Source organism: Pocillopora damicornis, chromosome 1 (assembly GCF_964200805.1).
Source record: "Pocillopora damicornis chromosome 1, jaPocDami1.2, whole genome shotgun sequence".
Classification (NCBI taxonomy): domain Eukaryota; kingdom Metazoa; phylum Cnidaria; class Anthozoa; order Scleractinia; family Pocilloporidae; genus Pocillopora; species Pocillopora damicornis.
In genome coordinates this window covers 3521651-3544621 of record NC_142670.1, presented here as the reverse complement: position 1 = coordinate 3544621, position 22971 = coordinate 3521651, and the positions used below count along the sequence as shown (strand labels likewise).

The window sequence follows — 22971 nt, the reverse complement described above, 5'->3', positions numbered from 1 at the left end:
CATTTAAGGCGAACATTGCGCCAATTCAATTCCAAATTAATCGATGTGTTTTCGATTTAAAACGACACTCCTTATTTCAGGAATGCGAAAAAAAAAAACGGGTACATGTAACTGATCCAAAAAAAGATCCAGTCATAAGGGGCTTTTTCCTGTTCTTTCTAAAGAAGTTGTTTACTTATTCAAACATTTACGTATCGATCCGTTCATTTATTAAGCAACAGCTTTGAATGTCAGCGTTAGCTGCTAAGACTATTAGTATTATTTTTAACAGTACAATTTAAATGAAAAATAGAGCATCATTTATCAACAGACCCAATTAATTTATTAAACAACTTGTAATATTCTTGCCAAGGAGCAACTCTTAAAGAAGTAGAATAATTGTCCTTAAAGAGACGACCACAAACTACTTCTTTGCTCACCACTGACACAATCTCGAAGTTGTCTCCAAAGTAACTCGAGATTAACAATCTTCCACGGTTGCTCTCTCTCGGTATAGCTTTCTGAAAAGTCAGTCCCTCCCGACAACTATTACTACTGCTGCACGACTGTGTCCTTATGTACAAAGTATTCTCGCAAATTCCGGACGCTTACAACACAACGATATTGGTAGTGTTACATCATAACTATTTAACCTAGTAAAATACTCCAGAAAGTCCCTTGGTATGCATTTTTGCATGACTGGGCATTCTCGAAATTTCTAGAAACCAATAGTTTCAGTCATTATTCATAGCTTATTATTTAAAGTAATAACAGTGTTTGGTGAGAAGTTTGTAAACTCAATGAGTGAAACATCGAATATGAAATAATCATGCAGTAAGCGCAGAAATTTAGCGCGCAAGAATCGAAAGATAAATACATTCAATTAAAGCTGCGTGCTAGAGTGCTTCTTAAAGAAAGACAATTCGTGATATATTGGCTTAAATTCCCGCCTTGTCTGTAGTGGACTGTGGTCTTACTCGAAGGAAAGTCATCAAGATACTGAGCTATTAGAAATTTGAATTTATAGATTTGTTTATTTCGATGAATCTTGCCTTCAAGTATACTATCGCCCAGAAAATAAACTTGTTATCGTAAAGAAGATAGATTACAATTACAGTTAGTCGAGTGCTTAAACAATTATGAAAAGAAAAACCTCTTTTTAACTGCAGATCGCAAGTCAGATCGATCGTAACCGACTTTATGCTGTTAACTAAGTGATTGCAATAAGTAATTGACTGTCATTTCCGGTTGGCTGGATCCAGTTATTTAAGTTAGGTGCGATTTCGATTAAAACTGAGCACAAGACTGCAATTTAACTGCCCATACATCCCCAATCTCACTTGGATTGACCTGTGAGCTCTTCCTTGTGGAGTTGCTCTTTATAGAAGATCGAAAAACGATGTTCATCTTTCTTTTGAAACGCTCTCTGATCTGCAGATAGACGAGCGACGCGAAACACATTCCTAGCACTTGTACTCGGATATCTCTCGAAAAACTAAAACTTGATGATATGGAGTTAACAATTAGTTTGTTTATTTTCCTTACCTGAGTGTTTCGCATGCAGTGTAGAGAAAAAATCAGGAAACCCTGCAGCATAAACATGATTTCAAGATCATTAATTTTTACAATATGTAAACAAATTAGACAAAATACCTATTAAGATTTCCAAGAGGAAAGAGAATTGCATGTCTTATAATTAAAAAAAAGTCTGTCTTCTCTTGCATAGTTAACAGAATTGTTGTTTTTAAACTTCCAAAAAATATCATGTGACCATCGTAATGGTGTTTCACTTGGTTAGAAAGTAAAATAATGATAGAAATTGAATGATTTTGGCAGTTACCATCGAACACTGACCTGAGTAGAGTTGAGTATGGTGAAGATGTAAGCGAAAGCTTTATGTACAGGCGAGAGGAGACCGAATAGCCACGTGACACCCAGCAGGGGAATCATCACCACCCATGTTTCGACACCCATTCTCGGAGTTAAAAGAAAACATTCATTCATTTTCCTTTGACAATTAATTTTCATTTTTAGATATCGTAAGGCCTTACTGATTAAGGAATGAGGAAGTTAGGCGAATAGAGCCTCACAGGAGGACATGGCTGCCTCTTCCACTATTTTGTTTTAGTTTAATGTTGTGAATCTTACCGTATTTGCTGAAAATGGTTGTCTTCCCCAGTTGGCTGCAACAAATTGGTCATCTCCTTTATGACTCGTACGAGTGTCAAGGTGTTGAGCTGAAGAATACAATTGGAATAAATTAATTATTTAGATATGATTATCGAATAGCCAAAGCTGGAGAGGATCCTTGCCAGAGACGTTACTAGTTTAATAACAAGCGTGGGATGAAGAGTAATTTACAGGGAATAGAGATCCCAACCGGGGAGCTTTGATTATCTGACAAAGTGCAAAAGAAATCGCAAACTTAAGTGTCTAAACTGAATGAAAAATTTCAATCTACTTCTCTTACTGCCCCTTTCATCTTGTTCAATGTTTTTTTTATGAGTTATTTGTGCGCGAAAAACATGTCTTGGTAAATCAATGTGAAACAGTAAGAAAACATAAACAAGGAAGGGGAACAATCTTTTTTCTCATACTATGTAGTTAAAGTTCGAGAATTTATGTAATTTTGGTAGTTGAGTTTTTGAATGAAGAAATGTAAAATGGTTTCTGTGTTTACATAGCCTGATGTCGATAAGCTGGAAACCACTCCGCTTCGCGTCGTGGTTTCCTACGCTTATCTCGTGTTCTCCCAACCTCCCGCGTGTTTACATTAGGCTATGTAAACACGGAAACCATTTTAAATTTCTTTTATAAAATAACTAATGAAAGAGGAACGAAAACCGTGTTTACGTACGCTTATGTAAAATGGTTTTATGGCCAATCAGAGCGCGCGTACTATTTGAATTATTTTATAATATCAATTAGTTCCTCGTTGAGCTGCACCTCCCCCGCCCCCTACACTTCTTTCTTCCTCTCCCACCTGAACAGACTTAGAAAAAACGTAAATTAAATTTGAATGCAAGTTATCATAAATGTCCAACTGGAGATACACAGTTAACCTTATAAAGTTGTTACCGGAAAGTTTGTCGGAAAAAGAGCAAAAATTTAAAGTGCACGCGACAATCTCAAAAGATTATCTGGGTAACGGTAATTAATACAGACATAAAAAGTAAGGATAAATTAATTAGTGTTAGTTTGTTCTTTTTTTCGTTTTCATATAGTTTAGAATTTAAATTCAGTGTTTTAAATAAAATAGGTTAATCAAACCCATGATGCCTCGTCCTTAAATTAACATTTTCTTAACTTTCCCTGAAATCCTGAGGTCAAGTCTAACCATGACATAAAAGCTACCCGGGGTTATCCCTTGCACTTCCGACATGCTTTCTTCCGACAGCGTTTCTCGAAAGAACTGTATTTATTTTTTGTCTTTCTAAGAGGGCGCAGTAACGAATCCTGTAATCTTACTGGCCATTAGTGCGATCTGGATTTTCCTATCTCTGCCCACTGTTACGGTATCGCTTGCGCAAGCCCCGCACTACATGCCTAACTTTGTTGCTATTTTTCGTAAATACATTTCGTTTTGCCAGCTGGGCAGTATTTTTAAGCAAATTATTTGACAGAAAATCAAGCCGATTAGCAACTTGTTGATCCTCAATTTCTCTCTCTCAAATCACTTTGGTTGCCAGCCAAAAATTTGGTTTTGAAATGAATTTTGTTAGCAAGTATGTCATTAAATGGGTTGACACGCGGCCTAAAAACCATTTGTGACTAACCTAAACCTTCAGTAGAAGAAGCTCAGAAAGTTAAAAGGTGAGGTATTTCTTTACAATTGAAATTATTAGTGGAAATTTCATTTATCATATATCTGAATCTCTCAAACAAGTTGTTCATTAAAAACCAGTGAGCGAAGTCTTCTATACTTTAAATACGCTTTCGGTAAGTCGTTGCAAGTGCGTTCAAATCGGACAGTCGCTTCCGTAATTTCACAACAGAATACGAAGGAATTCAGCAATAAAAAGCTGCATTAAAATTCCCCTTTTGATGAAAGACCAGAGTTACTCGCGTGATTGCACTAAACAAACGAGCAAACTCCCATAACTTCAAAATATACTTTTAAATTTAATTACAATTACTTTCACGTAAGTTTATTTGCCAAACCAGCGCCGTTGTTGTTGTTGTCCTTTTTTCTTACGCGCCCTCTAATTGACAGGTGTCAGATTGTGACAGATACAAATGTTTCAAAGTTTTTTTATAGAAGCCTTTTAAATCACTTTTTTCAATACACAAATAAAAATATTTCGGTGAAGCCTCTCTTTAATTTGCATTACCTCAGTCTGTTTCAACTTTACTCGCTCAAAATTTGTTCAGTTCACGGAGGATCTTGCCGTAATTACAGCACTAACTCATTAGGGTTCTTTTGGAAAACATTTCGTTGAGTGTGGAGAAATTTTGTACAGTAAATGGTGTTAACCCGGGGGTAACATGTAATAGTGTAGTTTGATCGTTCGGGTGAGTGTAGTCCTAAGAAGGACTGTTGTCGGTAGTGGTGACTGACGTTTCGACAACCTGAGGTAAGCCCTGTCGACAACTCACTACGGAGAGCAGTTTACAGGAAACCGACACATACCTACAGATTACTGGACGAGTCATTCTACAACCCGACATCACACAAAACCACAACTATCAGGACTCTCACGCGACGAGCGCAACTAGTATGCAACACGACAGACAGCTTCTGCACTAACCTAGTCTATAGAACGACATACAGCACAACAGAAATTCATGGAGAATATTGGATTATGGCCTGAGTGTAACGCCATAACGCCACTTTATTAAAGCAGATAATAATAACATCTACAAAAAGAGAGAGACTGAAAATGTAAACTAGAGAAAGCCGTGCCGGGGGGGCAAACCCTGTGGGAAAAACGGATAGGAAATCTGAGGAGGGCCAGGCACGACTTAGTCCCCCGCCGAGACTACTAATTAAATAATTTATCGTAAGCAAACGAAATCCGAAACTAAAGAGCAATGGATCGAGCAACTTTTAAGCGATCATTAACAGTGTGCTTAATGTGCCTGTTCTTTGAAATGGCAAATTTCCAGCCGGCGTGCGTGTCCAGCAGATCAGCAGAAATACTTCTACACGCAGGATTTCAAGCGGCGCCAGACTTGATACTATGCGTGCCATAACTAGTGATGTCATCTACAAATGGCTTAACGTATTTCCTAAATAACTCTCTAAGCGTCGTGTACGAAACGCCTTTAGTAGCATGAAAATACTCCTTAGACTTAGATTAAACAATTCGTCTAACGAGGGGGGAGGATAACTCAGTAGATGAAGGAAGAAGCTTGAGTAACCTCTCGGTAATAGAAACCGGGAAAGTAACCTTATGAGACCTTGCTAGGAGGGATGTATGCCCCTCCCTATACTGATCATTCTTGCGTTTCAGAATGAAAACTGACATGTATTCACTGCAAATAGAGACATCTTTAACAGACAAAGTACGAATTTCGCCCATTCGGTAAAACCCAGCGAAGCCAACCAAGAGGATGAAAAGAAAACGAATAACGGCGAGAGAAATACTAGAAAAATAATGATCAGCGATCCTACAAACTGTGTCGACGGATAAAGGCTCTTTAGGCTGAACGGGACGTGCAAGTTTCCTTCTAGCGCCCTCAAAGGATGACTTAAGCTCGCTGATAAAGGCTTTGCTGGAATAACTTGAACGACAATCTTAGGAGCTGACCATTGACGCCACGTCAGTCAGCTAGATCTGTATTTCTGTACGTTAGAAGGAGCCCTAGACTCCAACCGTAAATGGAGAAGGTTTGGAACAAGCCTACGCAAAGATAGATCGACGGTAAAAGGCGCCTTTTTTAAATCTAAAAAATCGCACTCAACTTGCTGGGCATCAGCATTATCAGTGGTCAACAAACCGCCCTCTAGTCAATCACGGCTAGCGCTACTCTTTGAAGTGTCCGCAGGTTTGGTGCATGTCAAGCTCAAATGACCAAAACCTCCACACTGAAAAAAGGAGAACACAATAGCATGAAAATAAAATCCACAGCATAAAAATAAAAGAAGTAGCGTGGAGTAGCGTGCGGCGTTAGCAGACCCGAAGGAAGATCACTAACTGACAACGGCTATATATACGACACGCATTTAACGCGTATTGCGTAACTGAAAACCCTAATTTTCTAACACAATAGACTGCCAAATACAGAACGTGCAGAAATCAAATATCCGCTAAACTACGTACCGCAGATATTTCGATATTCTGCACTAACCTAGTCTATAGAACGACATACAGCAAAACATTCAATTCATTCATTCAATTCATGGAGAATATTTGATTATGGCCTGAGTGTAACGCCATAATCGACGAGGTAAAACAAAGCCAGTGTAACGAGAAAGAGTAGGTTACTTATCTTAAAACAAGGCCCCAAACGACGAGCTGGTCTAGCTTCCGAACGAGAAGCCAAATCCTTAGACGAGAATCTCGACGAAGAAGCCGCGCGGAGTACAGAAGAGGAACCGCTTCCTTTCTCGTCAGAACGGACACGACGACGCTTCTCTTTATTGATTTTTCTCCCGGCTCTTCTCTCGGCCCGGTAAATTCTCTTCTCGTCGTCGGAGTCAGAGGCGTGTTCGTCGGACAAATATTCGTTAACGGTTGCCCATCCAAATTCGCGCTTGTCAGCTAGCTTAGTGGCTTTAACACGCTTGGAAACTAATTCAGTACCTGACTCCTGGGCAACTTTAACTTTTTCGTACAATTTCTGCTTGAGAGCGTCGGATGCTTCGTCTCGTTTATCCATCACCTGGAGGGAATGATCCAACTGCTGCTGGTTTCCTTCCCTTTTGCAGGTATATTGTTCGCGCCGAGCTCTATTGACTGCTTGTTCAACGGAAAAGCTGTTCTCCTCGGAAAATCGCTTCGCGAAATCGCTAAGCCGAGATTCAATAACCTTAGTGAGGTTATCGGTTAAAGAATCCATCGATTCAGAAACGGCAGACTGTATAGCAGCACCAACAGAAGGATCTTAAACTCCATCGTTCCGACTAGAACGTGCCCTTGCTTCCTCAGAGTCGCTCATGCTAAAGAACAGTGGAGTAGCGTGTAGCGTTAGCAGACCCGAAGGAAGATCACGATATTGATATTATCTGAGGAGAACAAGTACCTTGACCGTGTTTTTTCCAAGAACTATAACAAATACTCCGTCCGACGAAACACTCACCGACCTTAACTACTACTACCGAAGCTAACGACAACACAACTCCTACGACTACAGCAACTATACCGCACATAAAGGGCATATCTGAGAACATCTCACGCATCCTACAACCATTCAATATCCGCGTCGCTCACAAACCCATTACCACACTACGTCAGTTACTGACTAACGTCAAAAACCCAGACGAACCGAGGAAGAGACAGGGACCAGTTGATAAGATCAACTGCTCCGACTGGCACGCCTCCTACATCGGTGAGACTGGAAGAAACCTCACAACCAGACTGACTGAACACAAACGAGCGACGAGGAAAGGCGAAGTCAACAATCACATCGCTGAACAACACCGACTTACGAACCACACTATTGACTGGGACTCTGCGCAATGCCTAACCTAAAACACCAACTACTTTCAACGACTGACTCTGGAAAGCTGGTTTACTAACTTAAAACTGACTCCCCTTAACAGGTGTCAACCACTTCCGGCACCATACAAACATGACATTAACAGTACAAACGAACCAAACAGAACGACCTAACTTTACTAACGGATCGAGACTGACCAATCACGACCGACCTACGCCACTTGAGTCTTACAGCCAATAACATCGCGGAAAAACTGACCAATCAGTTTATACAAACCGGACTAAGAACATTCGACAGACAACAAATATTCACTTGACTCTGAAGATGAATTCCGCTCAGGTTGTCGAAACGTTAGTCACCACAACCGACAACAGTCCTTCTCAGGACTACACTCACCCGGACGATCAAACTACACTATTACGAGAAATTCTCTCTTGGTCACTATTGGGAGTTAATGGGTTAAGATCAATATCCATATTCTCTAGACTCTTCACGATAAATTTCCATTGGTACTGATGAGGAGAATCCATATTGTAATCAAAGCGTCTTGAATTGGCAATCTTTTTGTTATTCTCATGTTCTTAATGAATGATTCAGCAATATTACTGGAGGGAGAACTTACATGCTGACTACCCTTGGGGCTGATAGGGTTAATTAAGCAGAGAGAACTAAATTAGTCTATTGTTTCGCATGTAAGCCATGCTGTGTTCCCTATTTACCAGGACATGTGTACAAAACATGGTCCAAAGTTAACACAAACATTACTTATTTCAAAGCCAAGAGTAGTACTCCACATTATAGTAATATTTGAATTAAGTATTGGCAATTGTAGAGTTCTGAGAACTGTATTTGCTAATTAAAAAACAAACTCACCGTCTAATTAAATTGGTATTCGTAAACAAATTAATAGCTAGCTCACCTGATTGTAACATAAAGAAAACCCAGTAAGGACCCAACCAGTCTGTTGTCAGTTGTCAGACAGCAAAAAATGGGTAGAAGAGGATCCTGTACACAAGAACAGTGACAATATTCTGAAAAACTAATTAAAACAGAGGAATTAATTTTTTTTTCTGCTAGCTCATGTTGAGTGTTGGACTGCTGTGCGGGTAAAGGGGGTAAGTTTGTATAGAAACTGTGGTGCTGCGTCAGTGGGAGAGTATAACAGGGTAATTTAGTATTATTGACTGAGTTGATAATGGAAATTGGCCACTTTATAGAGTTTAAAAGCTGACATTTTGTGCGCAATAGCCCTTCATCAGAGCAGTTGGAGGAACTGTGGGTTGTGTGTGTATTTATAGGCAGAAAATGGAGCTATGCTATTGGTGGGAATATGGTGATGAGAAAACAAGAATAAATTAGTTGTTGATACTGTGGGGTTTAAGAGTGCCTATTTGAGAGATAATTTTTGTTCTGAAGTTTTTTGCGACCCTTCCAACTACCTAGATGTAGGGAAAGGCCACAAAGTGCCATATGTCGCCCAGAATGATCAGGGAGATTAAAGTATCTAGCGATCAGTTTGGATGTGTCCTTGTCATTTCTTTTTATCTAGTGAAGGTGTTAAGGCTGTGTTGGTAGTTGAGGGTTCAAGCCTCAGACCACAACAACACTCAGGGTCTTAAAATAACTGAGGGGAATGTGCTGCCTTTGATTTAACATCTGCAAATGGTTAGACATTCTAGTCCTCTTGGCTAAGGATGATAAACCATAGGCCCCATACTCTCCTACATCTTCTCTGTACTGGTTATAAGCAGGGGACATTAACCCTTTAACTCCCAGAAATGATTAACAGGTAGCTTCTCCCTATAATATCCTTACGTTATCCTGCAAACAGGTGATGAGAATACCCAGACTTCTCAGGTAGAAGATGTTTTCTTGATTTAACAGATGATTTCTCATAACTGATGAATATACAAATATGCAGCATCTAGAGGGGAGAATTAATTAATAATCAGATCTTGAGAGTTAAAGAGTAAAACAACTTACAGACTTCAACAAAGAGTAACAAATGTGGCTCCCAGTGTGGTCATCTGGCCTTGTTTAACAAATAGAGAAGCCTTGACTGTGCTCTGTTCTGTTATAAAGCACGCAGGAAGCGGCTAGAGCACGAAAGAAGTGTAGGGAGAAACATGAGACGTAATCACTTCTGGGAGTTAAAGGGTTAATACATGATAATACAGACAAAGGCAGGATCAAGCTGTCTGACACAGACACCCCAACTTTCAGCCCACATTCCCCTCACTTTTAGTTCCAAATTCAAGTGTGAAGTGAGAAAGACAACAGTACTTATTTCAAGAAAGATAAAAGAAAAATTAAAAATAAAAAATTAAAAGAATTCCTCATACAATTTCAAAAGAAATAACTAAACATGGCCTACTCCAATTTAAGACACGGAACAGAACGAAAAGGAAGATCTGTAATTTTAGAAAGAGAGATTATCAATTTGCAAAGCAAGAATCCGTTTGGAACTCCACTGTACGGAAGGATGAGAGGGTCCATTAGAAACCTCAAAGCTGTCGAAAAAATCATCCACAACTGCAAACCCGCAAAACCGCCAAAAAAAAACTCGATCAGAAACATGCTGCAAACCAACTTTAGTCACGCGATATTTTTCAGGGACGGTGTCTGACGTCACGCAATCGAATTATTCATCGACTACGAACATCGATGCTTGACACCTTCGAAATTGTACAGCTGCAGCCTCACGGGATTTTAATTTGAATTATAGATTTGCATTTTATGGCGAAACGGTGCAGTCCTTCCTATAAATATAAAAGATTGATCTCTTCGTAGTGAAGATTCAGCCAAGAACACCACGGAGATGTTCATATTTTCAGTTCGTTTCGTTTCGTTTCGTTTGGCAAATTACAGTAAGCGCTAAAAAAAATTCCGGAGATATGATCGATTCTAGTTTTACAATTGAGACTGAATGCATTGTATGACATCAGATCTTTGAAAGACAGGCGCAAGGACAGTGTTACAAACGTTAACTCTTGAACTCAGTTGTATGCAATTCTGCGTATAAACTCCATCATCTGCTACCAGTCAAGCAGATAACATTTACAAACCAGTGTAATTTTAAGTTTAGGGAAATGCGCACTAATCGTAACACGACCACATTTGCTCTATCTAAGTCCAATCGGTAGAACTTTCATACGTATTTTTTTTTCTATAGAGTCTTTTCATATTACATGATATTGTTTTGAATGACAGCGTATAAAATATAAATTCAAATAACTTTTTGCAAATTTCATGCTGCGAATTTGAATATTTTTCAATAAACAAACAATATAGCTGAAGGAGACGACAACACAACGAAACAACCAAATCGCAGAACGAGCTGCGCGAATCTGGAGCGCATTCATTCATGAAAATATCGACATCCACAACAGAGTACGTACCCCTGAGAAGTGTTCTCCGTGGATCTATTTGCCGTTTTCAAAGCAATCTACTGGGGCAACTGCACGTGGTTCTACCTCCCTCGTCTGACAGCTCCTTTCATTTGGTTCCGTGAATTAGGTTATTTTTATCTTAGGACCTATTGTCTTTCTCGGAAGAGAAATAGCAGGAGTCTGGAAGCTAGCTAGGTAGGTTGACCGCTGACTAAAGTACAGGAGATTTTCAAAGATGGCTCGAAATGTCGGAGAGTGTAGAAAAAAGAAAGTAGAAAACAAGCGCGGCAAAGATTCTACTGCGAAGTCATTATCGAAACAAGATGTAGGAAAGAGCCGAACGAAAACCAAGGTAAGTAATGGATAATGTTGTAGCATTTGAGAGAGAAAGCTATTTGTGTTATCAGGGAATTCGACTTCAGAGGTGACGGAGAAAAGATCTGCCCATATCACAGCCCCTGCCTGACTGAATCGATCATCATGTACATGTGTGTCTATATACTCGGGTGCAATTCACATTCCCATCTATCTTCTCGGGGAGGGGGGCGGGAGAACACCTTATTTCGCCAAAATTGGTATTTATTGCCATACATGGTAATTAAATTTCCTTTGTCTTGAATCTTTAATTCAGCACATGGTGGATAATTTACAACATGTTTTAACCAAGAGTTTCATTCCACTACATATATCTAACCCAAGGTATCTTTCTGGACTGGAATGTGAGAAATGGGGTGGTACTGTGTGTTAACTAACTTTGTAGGTGTCATTTTCAATAGTTTGTCTGAGTATGTTAGGGTAGCTGAGTGAGGCTGATAAGTTACAGTGTTTTGCCTTTTTTTTTTTTTTTCATCTTAAACAGGATTGTAAAATGAAGAAATTTTGTCTTTGTCATTAAATTCCCAAGATCTGTTTGCTAATTCTCCCCTATAGTTGTTGCACATTTCCTTGTACAGTTGTGATCCTGAAAGGCAGAACGGACTCTAACAGAAAACTGTTTGAATGGCAAACTGCATGGATGACGAACAGTTAACAAATGGTCCTTGAAACATTCAAACGGTTTACCTGACCATTCAAATGGGCGAATAAATTGTTTGAACATTCAAACAGAAGTCACAATACTTCGAACAGATGGTAATTTATTTCAGACATTATATGCAAACCATTCAAATGGTTTGTTGAACGCTTTGAACAGATTTTTTTAGTCATTCGAATGGATAACGAACGGCTTACCCATTTGAACAGATAACTGTTAGTGTCTGTTTTGCCTTTCATGGTCACATTTGTCATAGGAATTTTTTGTTAGATCAAGATCACAACTTTTTCATTACTCTTTTGTTGGATATTGTATGGATATTCTAGGGAGAAGTTACATGTTAATTATGTCTGAGAGTTTAAGGGTTAAACAGTGTGTTGTGATACACTGCCACCTAAATTTCACTCAAGTTCAAAATATCTTGGATATTAGCATTCCCTACTAATTTACTCAAACTGCAGCTTACTAAGTCTGCAGAGCAGTTGCAGTATGTAATACTAATGCTTATTTCACGATTTTGACAAGTACTGGTTAATTTTCATTTATCCAGACTGAAGGGAAAATGAAATTGTTGATTAACTTGAAAGGTAATTGATAAAGAAACCTGAGACTTCACCTTACCCAGACTATTTTTTCCACAAGCCTGGTATAACCAACACACCAGCAATAAGTTTTAGAGGAGTTTAATTTCCTGACAATTTAACTGAACTCTTCTATTTACATGCCATTGCCAGAGGTTTCAAAGTAAAGTATTACAAACATAATACATCAAGAACGGAACAACTAATTACAAGATTGGAAATAACAGGAAATACAAATAACAAGAAATAATATTATGTATAACATAGACAATACTAATAACATAGCAAACATGAGTCACTTGATGAAAGAGCAATTAACCTGACGATTTTGGAATACAGCTGGCATAAGAACATACTTGCAATTACCTTTTAACTGGAGCTTACACCTTTTTCATTTGCATGATCCATGTGAAAGTTAAAATTATATGGATAGCTGTGCAGAGGGGGATTAGTTTCTACACCTGGTGTCTTCTCTTGATTTTCAGAGCTGAAAGAAAATGTCTTGTTAGAAAGTTGTGCTCCGAGGAACAACACCCCCCTTGATCTTATCCAATTCTGTTTGTTCTTTGTTGTCACTGTACCATGCTGATCTGACATTTGTGTGAATGAAAATATGTAATTGTTAATTTACTGGGCAGGGTTTATCAAGCAGTGAAGATGATGATACTGCCTAGAAAAAAAAATCTAAAGAAAATCAGAAGAGGAAGAAGAAAGGAAAAAACATTATTGACTCAGGTAATGTTTTGTGGTGAACATGAACAGATTTTGAGGCTCTACACAAACTGTTACACCAGTTGGTAGTTATGCTATGCAGTGTCCTTGTCAATTCCCAATGCAATTTGCATCATTATCAAAACATTGTGTTAAAAGATTCACATAATTATATGTATAACATCACAATTATAACCTGACCTTATATCTGAAGTAATCTTACATCTCTGTTAGATTCTGATGGAGATCCGTTTCCTCCAAAAATAAGGTATGTGATTTGTTTCTTGAATTTGGTTCCATTTTATACAGTTTTAGTTAAACTCTTTGGTCCTAATATCACCCCTAAATCAAGAATCAAGGAAATGACCACCAACTTTCGAAGCTCTTGATTATTAAACAAATTTTCCTTGTCAGCAGCTTAGAGAACTAGCAGACTAGAGAACAGTACGGAGAATATGCATACTGATGTCAGGTTGTATTCAGTACCTGGTTCTCTTTCATTCCCTTTCAGAAAATCCACATCAGTAAAGAAGAAGGAGAGTTCAAAAGCTAAGAAAAATAGAAGACCAATCAGCTTGGACTCAGGTTAGGAAATTATGTGCACTTATTGAGGGTGCCCTATGCTTTTTACGTGAAGGGTGATTGGCAGATTTTATTTTCATGGGAATCATGATTTCAATTTTTTTTTTGTCATTTTTTTGTTTTTGTTTCGTGAATTGCAATTAAAGATGATAAGATCTTTCCATGTTCTTGTGAACAATTTTTTCTTTATTTAAACATAACCTGTGAATGAAGAATTAAATGAATTAAATGTGATTGGCAAACCATTTTGTTTAAAATTGACAAATTTTTGGGTTATTTGAAAGAGCCAAACTTGTAGGATTAACAGCTTTGTTAATGAGTAAGAAAGAGTGAAAATTTTAATTTGTGAATTTGGTTTAATTCTCTTTTTTTTTTTTTTTTTGGTTTTATTTATATTCAAAACGTGATCATCTTGAATTTCATGTGAACATGGAAGAATTATGAATATTTATCATGATGCATGAAAAGGCCGTATATTTTTATGCGACTGAGTTCTACAAAAGAGTTTGGGGGACTCTCATTATTGATGGAGTGGGAGGGCTGGATAGGGAAAATATTGGAGGTGAGCTTGAGGTAAAATGAGGTCAGTTTTTACATCACCTGATCTTTGACCTTACTCATGCATTTGCTTGTCAAAGAAAACAAATCCATCCACTTCATCCTGGGTTCAGCACACTTACCATTAGACCACTCTGCCTTGAATAGGTTTGAATATCATAGCCCTTGAGTAACATTGTGATGTGGTTTCTACAGATGAGGAAGAAGTTGTGCCCAGCAACTTAAAAAAGTCTGCCAAACAGACAGAAAACGTACATGTAGCTTCTAAAGGTCCAGCATGTTAAAAAGAGGTATCATCCATCATTCTCTTTCATTATATTTGACATTTCAGTACCAAACCATGGTGTTCATATAGAACATAAGATATTGCTGTGGAGAAGAATCTGACTCCTCCTAAACATATCCAGCTAAATTTTGTTTGCCTGTTTGTTTGTTTTTTCCTTTCTTCCATCAGGCATTGAGAATGTTAGATCTGTCATAGAACACTGCTCTTATGCTGATACATTCACATGTAACCTGTTGACTCCTAACAGTGACCAGCATCTAATTTCTCCTTACAATATCATCCTTGAATCAAACATTAAGGTCATGAGAGTAAAGGAAATGATCACCAACTAAGCTCCTGATTGTAAAACAAATTCTCCTTGTCAGTACCCAAGGAAATGTATAGAGAACAGTATGGAGAATATGCATACTGAGTTTTAGGTGTTAAGGGTTGAAAATGAAAAACAAACAAACAGCAGCAAAATAATAAAGACAGTGTTACACAGCCATCAAGAGTGAATTTAACGTAACATTGTTGTAGAACTAAAATGTTTAACACATGAATTGTTATTCTTGCTTCAGTTCAGTCATCACCTAAAGAGAAAAAAGAAACTTCTGCTTTTGATTTCTTTGGTTCTACTCCAGTTGAAAGGGAATCCAGGAAAACATTTTCCAAAAGAGAAAACAGGTGAATAACTAACTACCCTTGTTTTGCCCACAATTTTTTTTTTAAGAAAAAATCAGGCATCCTGTGTATTGTAAACAGTACTTCATGCATCATGCATTGAACAGGGAAAACTTCAAACCTCACCATATCTTGCCTTTCTATGAAATTCATGCATCACATGTTAAATTTTGGGCTTAATCAAGCATTCCTTGTAGACCCTCTGCCAATCTGCTATAGTTATATCAGGATGAACTACAGTGAACACATACCATGTCACAAAATTAATGGGTAGTGACCAACTGAGGAATAGTTTTGGCAAAAACGATACCATGGGCTCCCTTAAAGGGATAAGTCCTTTGGCCTCTAAGATATTTAATAACACAATTACATGTGCCTGATGAGTTTTAGTATTCCCATTACATGTTTGCTGGATAATGTATGGATATTCTCGGAAAAAGTTATATGTTAATTTCTTCTGGTAGTTATATTATTATTATCTCTCAAAGCTCTTTATGGTTTGTTTTCCATCCTCATCCTCATTATCATCAGCCCGATTTGAGCACTATGGGACAGTGTACGCGTTATGCTTGTAATTGGACAGTGTCATAGGACAGTTAAAGGGACAGTTAACACGTCATACCTTTGTTAGTGGACAGAACGCATCATGAGCGCGCGCTGTTGTATCGCATTTCGCCGAGTTAACTGTTGATATTTTTATGAAAACGTACGACCGATGTCTAGTTTCTTTCTCAAATTTTGAGAAAGCTCATTGCTCATAGCTTCTTTCTCATAGCTTTGATTAATTGGTAACAGGACTTCGTGTCATCAAATTCTGTCTGTAATCATACTGGGGATTAACAAATCGGACTCCCGCTTCGCGGTCGTCCGATATTGTTAATCACTCGTATGATTACAGACCGAATTGGACTCCACTCGGTCCTATTACCATTATTAATCAAACAGAATTGGACGACACGAAGTTCTTTTACCAATTGTAAAAACAACAATTAAATGAGAGACAACAGCGCGCGCACATGACGCGTTCTGTCCACTAACAAAGGTATGACGTGTTAACTGTCCCTTTAACTGTCCTATTACACTGTCCAATTACAAACATGTCGCGTACACTGACCCATTAGTGCTCAAATCGGGCTGGTGATAACCAATCACGTTCGAGAATTTTCTTATAGTTTAGATTAGGGTTGTAATCGGATGTGGGAGAGTGGAACCTTGTCTAGAGGGGAGTAAGCAATTCTCCTAGTCACCTGATGCTACTGAAATTAACTTAAGCATAGGCAAGGTTAGACCTGTGGCTCTTGTGCTGACTTTACCTCTAACCCTTTATCTCACATGAGTGACCAAGACAGGATTTCTCCTTACAATATCAATACAATATCAATCAGACAAGTTGTGAGAATATTTGTTTTGGATATTTTTTCGATTGGGCAAACCAAAAAATTCACTACCATTTGTATTCCAACAGACTGAAATTTCCCAATTTTCGAGAATTCCACGTTAATCAGTCGAACAAAGAGAAAGGAGAGGAAGGACGCGCTCAAGCTCTGAGAGATCTCATGGCCACAAAATATCAGCCTGGAGATTCTTCAACACACAGCGTGCGTTTCTCTGAGTTGTGTTCCATTGAGCACAGTTTTCATAGTTATTGATGGACCATCCGTTTACTTCTGGGTTTGCCTCAGTGAAGTGTAAGAGAGAAATTGAAAAGTTCAAGGAGGTGATTTACTGGGCACCATTTGTACTCATTGGTGACGACGTCAACCTGGATTTCAAGGATATTTAGAAGCTGAAGCAAATAAATATTCTGTGTATAACCTCTATTCAATACAAAGTTACCTTTATTCATAATTATAGCTTATGTATGAGCACTGATACTTGCGTGTTATTTTCCTTTCAGTTGGGTTACGAATTTATCTTTTGCTCCGACAAATTGAGATGCAGTACAATCAAGTGGACACGTTTACCATGATAACATTCTTTTTAGGAAACATGATGAAAAAAAAACAATCCTGTTGTGCAATGTATCGTTCCATGTGCCAGGAAATGTTTCATGGCAACTCACCTTCCTCCCTAAACTTAGATTCTTTTATTTTTCAGTTAAGGCAGTGAGCATTGGAATAACAAAGGGAAGAAAATTTCTGCATCAACCTGCATAAACCATTTCTTGTAGTTTGAAGTAGTGAGCGCGCCTATGTCTTGTTCGCTTGATAATATTTGTCCATTTCTTTCAATAGATTTATTGAATGAGAGATAAACTTCGATGTTTTCTGACTCTGTAACTGCTAATATTGATCGTTGGCAGCCATTACTTAGGATGTCACGCGACGCATTTCTTTAGCACGTTATGTGACAGATAGGATGTTTTGTCACATCTTGTCGTTTGAAGAAGTGAGCGCACCTGTCTCATTCGCTCAGCCTTTTGCCATTTCCTTGGATAAAGTTATCAAATGAGATATAAACTTCGATATTTTCAGATTTTATAACTGCAGCCGTTCCTTCGGATGTCGCGCGACGCGCTTCTTTAGCATGTAAAGCGACATGATATTTTTTCATATATCGTTGAAGAGGCAAGAAAAAAGAATTTACCTTTGGCTTTGGAAGATGGTGCTTTATTTTGTTTATAGAAAGCGTCCTCATCATGGGTGGTACCCTAGGTCAGTGTGGTTTCTCGAGTGTAGGAAATATTGATGAGCGTTGTCCCAGATCACTGGGCATTCCTGTTATGTTCAGTCTGTAAGCCCTGATATTTTGACTTCAACCCAGATTTAAGAAACTTCGTCGACGTAAATGTGTCAGCAGAACATGTCTACTGACGATAGCATATATTATAATCATTTTCAGAAAAGAGCCATGGGGGAGGTTCCGTTTATCCCCTTTGGGTTGGGAGTGTAAATGGGTACGTGGTTTCAAGGGTAGCACCACAAGACGGATTCTCAAGAATCTCAGAGATACGGTTTCAGAAGGTTATGATAAGAATTTCCTTGAGAAATTGCTGGACTTAGGCTTCTTTCGTCTGCTTAGATTTTCTCTTCGTGCTTCATAATTCTACTCCATCTACCCACCTTATGGCAGGTTTTACTATATACTACACAGGTGAATAGAACTTTTCGCGTGGGTTGATTGGCTAATTCGGAATGAATAGTCGAACCTGTGTTTGGTGGTCGGTTGTCAAATTCCCGAATTTCTTTCCGGGATCCCCGCGCGGATAAAAACGAGCACACAAAATTGTATGAAATCCGGTTTCGCCGGTAGTCCCAACAATCCAATATTCCACTTCCACCTCACTTTCCACTTCCGCTAATTTTTTCTCCGAGAAAGATCAGAAGTCTTCACGATGTTGGAGCTCGCTAACTGTACCAAGCTGTCAGACAAGGGAGACTAGAATTGAATCACACTCAGTTTTCTTTGATTGATTCGAAAATGGCAGATAGTTCAGCGAACAACACTTTGCAGGAGTAATTACAATGCTGTCGATATTTTAATGAAAGCGCTTCAGAGCCGCGTGCAAGCCCTCTCTGAGCTCTTCTAATCTGGTTAATTGCGGTTTGTCAACCCTTCGCGCAAAGTCTCTCTAAGTTGTAGCTTGCGAGACAAGAATCCATTTTTTTTTTTGTTCCTGGAATTTTTTTTAGTCCATGTCTGAATCAAGACTTGTATCGAAATATGAATAATTTGCACGTGTGAAAGAAATTGTTCCGATATTTGCCTTCGCCAAACAATTGTGTACTAAATGCTCGCAACTGACTGTTAACTACGTATTCTTTCTTGCCGCTGGTTCTTTGCTCCTCAGTTCTAAACTCACACCTCCCTTCCCAAATCTTTCCCCTTATCACGGAGCTCATTAATTCACAACATTTCTTTGACTCGTGCAACAACGTTTTACTTTTCTTATTGAATACTTTTGTAAAGATGCTCTGTAGTAACAGAGAATGATAATAATAATAATAATGATAATAATAATAATGCTAATGATAATAATAAATCTCTGCTTAAAACACCTTGGCAAACCGTAATATTTATTTATTATATTTCTCTTGTTTTTTTTCCTATATACCTGAGTTAAACTGCTTGCTCTTTTTTGTACGTAGAACTTTCCAGTACTTAATATATTATCTTAAAAAAAAAAAAGAAATATGAAATACAAATGTACCAAAGAAAATAAAATAATATATAAAATCCATCATCGTTTACAGAGAAATCTATTTACAACAAAAATTCATCTTCGGTTGCAAATGCTACCATTTGCCTCTCTATGTTAGCCAGATAACATAATTCCCATTTCAGAAGCCAGCATGAAAATCTACAACTTTTTTTGTTTTGTTATAAATACTTTGTGTGCTTCTTCGCTTAACACTCTATCACAGTCTACGTGTTTAATAAAGCTTAGCACAGAATTTAGGGCGGTTTTCATTAGAGGAGTAATATTATGACTCAACAAAAATTAAAAACCAACAAAAAGAACAACGACACCCAGATACAGACTATATAATTCTGTGGTAATAAACGAGGGAGACCCCTACAATTTTTTTAACTTTACCCCGAACTGTAGAAGATATCCGTAAAGAGCGAACAGTCTTCTTCCTTCTAGGCAAGTTTCAAAGTTTTACACTGGAACGTCAAAGTTGACGCTTCCAAGAATCACAACAGACGCCGTGAAATGGCGGCCTTGGCGGCGGTACTTAACAAGAGATGGGTTGCGTAGGAGAGTCACAGCTAGGAACCAGCGGTTGACAGCCTTTTGAGACATGTGCGGCTGAAGGGGATCCCTACTAACGCCTAAAAGACAAAGAGAGAGACACGGCAATATAAGCTGCGTTTGGTAGGTTTGATCGATATCTGGAAGGACTTTGTTTGTTTACCCTCTTTGGTCTTTTTGCGTCAGCTGTAACCTTTCTCAAACACCACAGAATTCCATAATTATTTCACAACTCGATCGCTGCCTGTGTATAAAAGTAAATAGATTCATGAAGCTGCAGGAAAAGCTAATGCCTATGCTTATTGTATTATTCCGTCACCATCTGACGATTTTGAGTAAAACTTTTTTCGTCTTATCCAATAAAGATGATTACTGCAGCTTTTTTATTGCAAACGTTTTGCTTTTATTTAGGATGATTTTTTTATTTTTTTTGCACAATACATGAAAAATTAATGAAGAATTCACAATTGGAATTCTTCTCGTTTTTTCTTACAATATTAACTTTGCCCTCAGAATCGCATTACTTTACTAGATTAGTAATTGTTAACTTTCGGCGTCTTGATCATCCTTCTCCTTTTGAAAAGGCTACTTACCTAGAAATGGAACTGTAAAATATCAGCTTTTACTACATGTATCACGCCGCACCTCTTACACAATTTTTTGACGAAATAAAGTTCATTTTAACTGCGGATGAAAATCAAGCAAATAAATAATTTACCCAAGTTGACTGCATTTTGAAGGAAGTACTCAAAAGAAGCTTGAAAAATCCCGGCCTCAGCAGTTTCGAGTCCATGTCTCCCCAATACTCACTGGACTGTACTACCAACTGAGCTACCAAGCCTCACTCCTAACGTGAGCTCCCAATGGGAGGCATAAGTTCGAATCCCGTAGAGAGCTGAATTCTTTTCGAGCTCTTTATCTGCAATTCCTTAAATTGCAGTCCACTTGCGAGGGTGATTTCTTTGCTTACTTGCTATAAAGAAGTAATAAAACTACTCACTTTTAAAAGCTTAAGACCTGTAAGATAATTTTATCATATTTCTGTTATCAGTCTCTTAAAGAAATAACAGAAATAACTGGTCCTGTAAAGGGGAATCAGTCAGTTTGATGTCGATAGATACAAGAGAATATCAGTTAATTGTCTCTTGGTTAGGGACCATTCGCATAAGGGAAGGGAGCAGAAAAACCGATGAGATTTCGCCCTTCCCTACCCCTGTAAGGAATTTTTATCAGCTATGCGATTTGATTTATTTTCAGGAGCTACACATATATGGAGAGCATGCATCCAAGCTGTCAAAGTTGTGATGTGCACTTGTATTTGAAGAAAACTACGTAGATCTCTCTTTTCGAACTGCTAGATTCCTCTTAGCTCTTGGCCTTTATCTTTTCGCAATCCTGGATGATGCAATATCAAGCAGATTGGTGATTGAATAAAGAAAAGTAGTAGGAGGGGGAGGTGCTATGATTAATTTCACATCGATGTCATGAAAAACTATTAGAAAGCGTTTTAAACTCACCCAATCTCATAATGTTTTTGAAAAGAAGGTTCCTACACAAGAGTCCAACGAAATTTCAAACCATATTATTTTCCTGTTTTTTTTTTAGAAAGAAACTGCACATCGGTTATACGTTTTCGTAAAAAATAACAATTAACTCTACGAAATGCGAGACAACAGCGCGCGCACATGACGCGTTCTGTCCACTTACTCAGGGATGACGAGTTAACTGTCCCTTTAACTGTCCTATTACACTGTCCAGTTACAAGCGTACACTTTCCTATTAGTGCTCAAATCGGGCTTGTGATACGACAAGAAGTTCTGATACCAATTAATCATTACCGTTACAATTTCCGAAAACAACAAATACATTTGCACAACAAATCACATTACACGTGTCGTGTAGTCTAACCGGCTAAGTGAGAAATGTATAGAGGACCGACCCCGATAACAGCGAAAGACGTTTTGACAGCAAAAAAAAGGGAGTCATCATCAGATTCAATAACGATGACTTCTACTCAGATCATCCAGACGTGAGCAACTGTCAGCCTCAATTACAAGTGTCCTTTACATGACTACCCTCGAGCCTCGACCAATACCTCTTTCACTAAATCGTGTCACATATATGCAATTTTTGTGTGGAACGAGGTCATCTGGTGTGGCCTTCTTCGTGCGATTATTCGATTCACAAACGTCTTCATTAATGATGTAATTTACACTTTGGCATATGGCACCATTATTGCACGCCATCACACACTCTGTCAAGCTTTCTGCCCTGGTTTTCTTGAATGTGTGTCCGTGGAGCATCATCCTATGAATGGAACGTTCGGATCAACAAGACACAGAAGAATTCATAAGGGGCAGCTGGTATACGAAGAGGAATGCAATAATATGATCCCATCGCACAAGGTACATTTTTCCAACAAAAAACTCAGCTGATGTGGAGCTCAGCCCGAAATTAATAAAAAGAGGTGGATGTATTGGTAAGCAGGCGGTCTGAACATTGCACACCGCCTGAGAATTGGACCAGAAACATTTACTGCCTCGTGACGTTCGAAATCAAACTTCACTGGACATGAGTTTCTTTCAATGAAAGCAAGAGACACTGCTTCATAAAAATTAGCCAAACTGATCCGTGTCCGCAGCAAATAAACCATGCATGAAGAAATATCTAATATTCCTAATTTCGATATAGCAAAATCTGATTCCGTTGGAATGTGGATCCAATCAAAATCTACCGTCAGCCACCACCAAATATAGCGTTTGCGTTATATTTAGTAACGAAAATTAGGGTAAAACTTAATTTCTGAGGTATCTCGCTGAGAAATAAGTGAAAAAATGTATATCCCGATTGCCAGTGCAAATTGGTAGGGTGCCATGTTGAGACACTTAAGT

General features: G+C 38.3%; 3 protein-coding genes and 2 pseudogenes across 10 annotated transcripts in view; 1 reads left to right on the top strand and 4 right to left on the bottom strand.

Moving 5' to 3' along the window:
- Nucleotides 1-11082, bottom strand: part of LOC113682268 (adhesion G protein-coupled receptor L4-like) — a 94187-nt gene extending 83105 nt beyond the window's left edge. Inside the window, exons 1-2 of the mRNA XM_089185716.1 lie at nucleotides 10980-11082; nucleotides 9397-9505 (exon numbers count right to left, since the gene is read on the bottom strand). The gene's annotated coding sequence lies outside the window, so the exon portion shown is untranslated. The remainder of the gene's footprint in view (nucleotides 1-9396; nucleotides 9506-10979) is intronic.
- The window catches only part of LOC113678097 (uncharacterized), a 181809-nt gene that overhangs the window by 62187 nt on the left and 96651 nt on the right, over nucleotides 1-22971 (top strand). For 2 of the 6 annotated variants that reach the window (XM_089186108.1, XM_089186114.1), the window contains 3 exons: nucleotides 14631-14725; nucleotides 15282-15387; nucleotides 16850-17250. In XM_089186108.1, coding sequence (XP_089042234.1) covers nucleotides 14713-14725; nucleotides 15282-15387; nucleotides 16850-17033 — 303 coding nt within the window. In that variant the 5' untranslated portion in view covers nucleotides 14631-14712 and the 3' untranslated portion in view covers nucleotides 17034-17250. The other 4 variants (XM_089186139.1, XM_089186088.1, XM_089186103.1 and 1 more) reach the window with 4 other exon arrangements.
- The window catches only part of LOC149051360 (adhesion G protein-coupled receptor L1-like), a 110366-nt gene that overhangs the window by 15409 nt on the left and 71986 nt on the right, over nucleotides 1-22971 (bottom strand). The window contains exon 2 of the mRNA XM_089184031.1: nucleotides 1525-1566. The gene's annotated coding sequence lies outside the window, so the exon portion shown is untranslated. The remainder of the gene's footprint in view (nucleotides 1-1524; nucleotides 1567-22971) is intronic.
- On the bottom strand, nucleotides 4762-6289 carry LOC149051367 (uncharacterized; annotated as a pseudogene). The gene is made up of 2 exons (XR_016184799.1): nucleotides 6271-6289; nucleotides 4762-5716 (listed from the first exon to the last, which is right to left on the bottom strand). The product of XR_016184799.1 is annotated as an uncharacterized LOC149051367 (transcript).
- LOC149051366 (uncharacterized) lies at nucleotides 4762-8564 on the bottom strand (annotated as a pseudogene). The gene has a single exon (XR_016180558.1). The product of XR_016180558.1 is annotated as an uncharacterized LOC149051366 (transcript).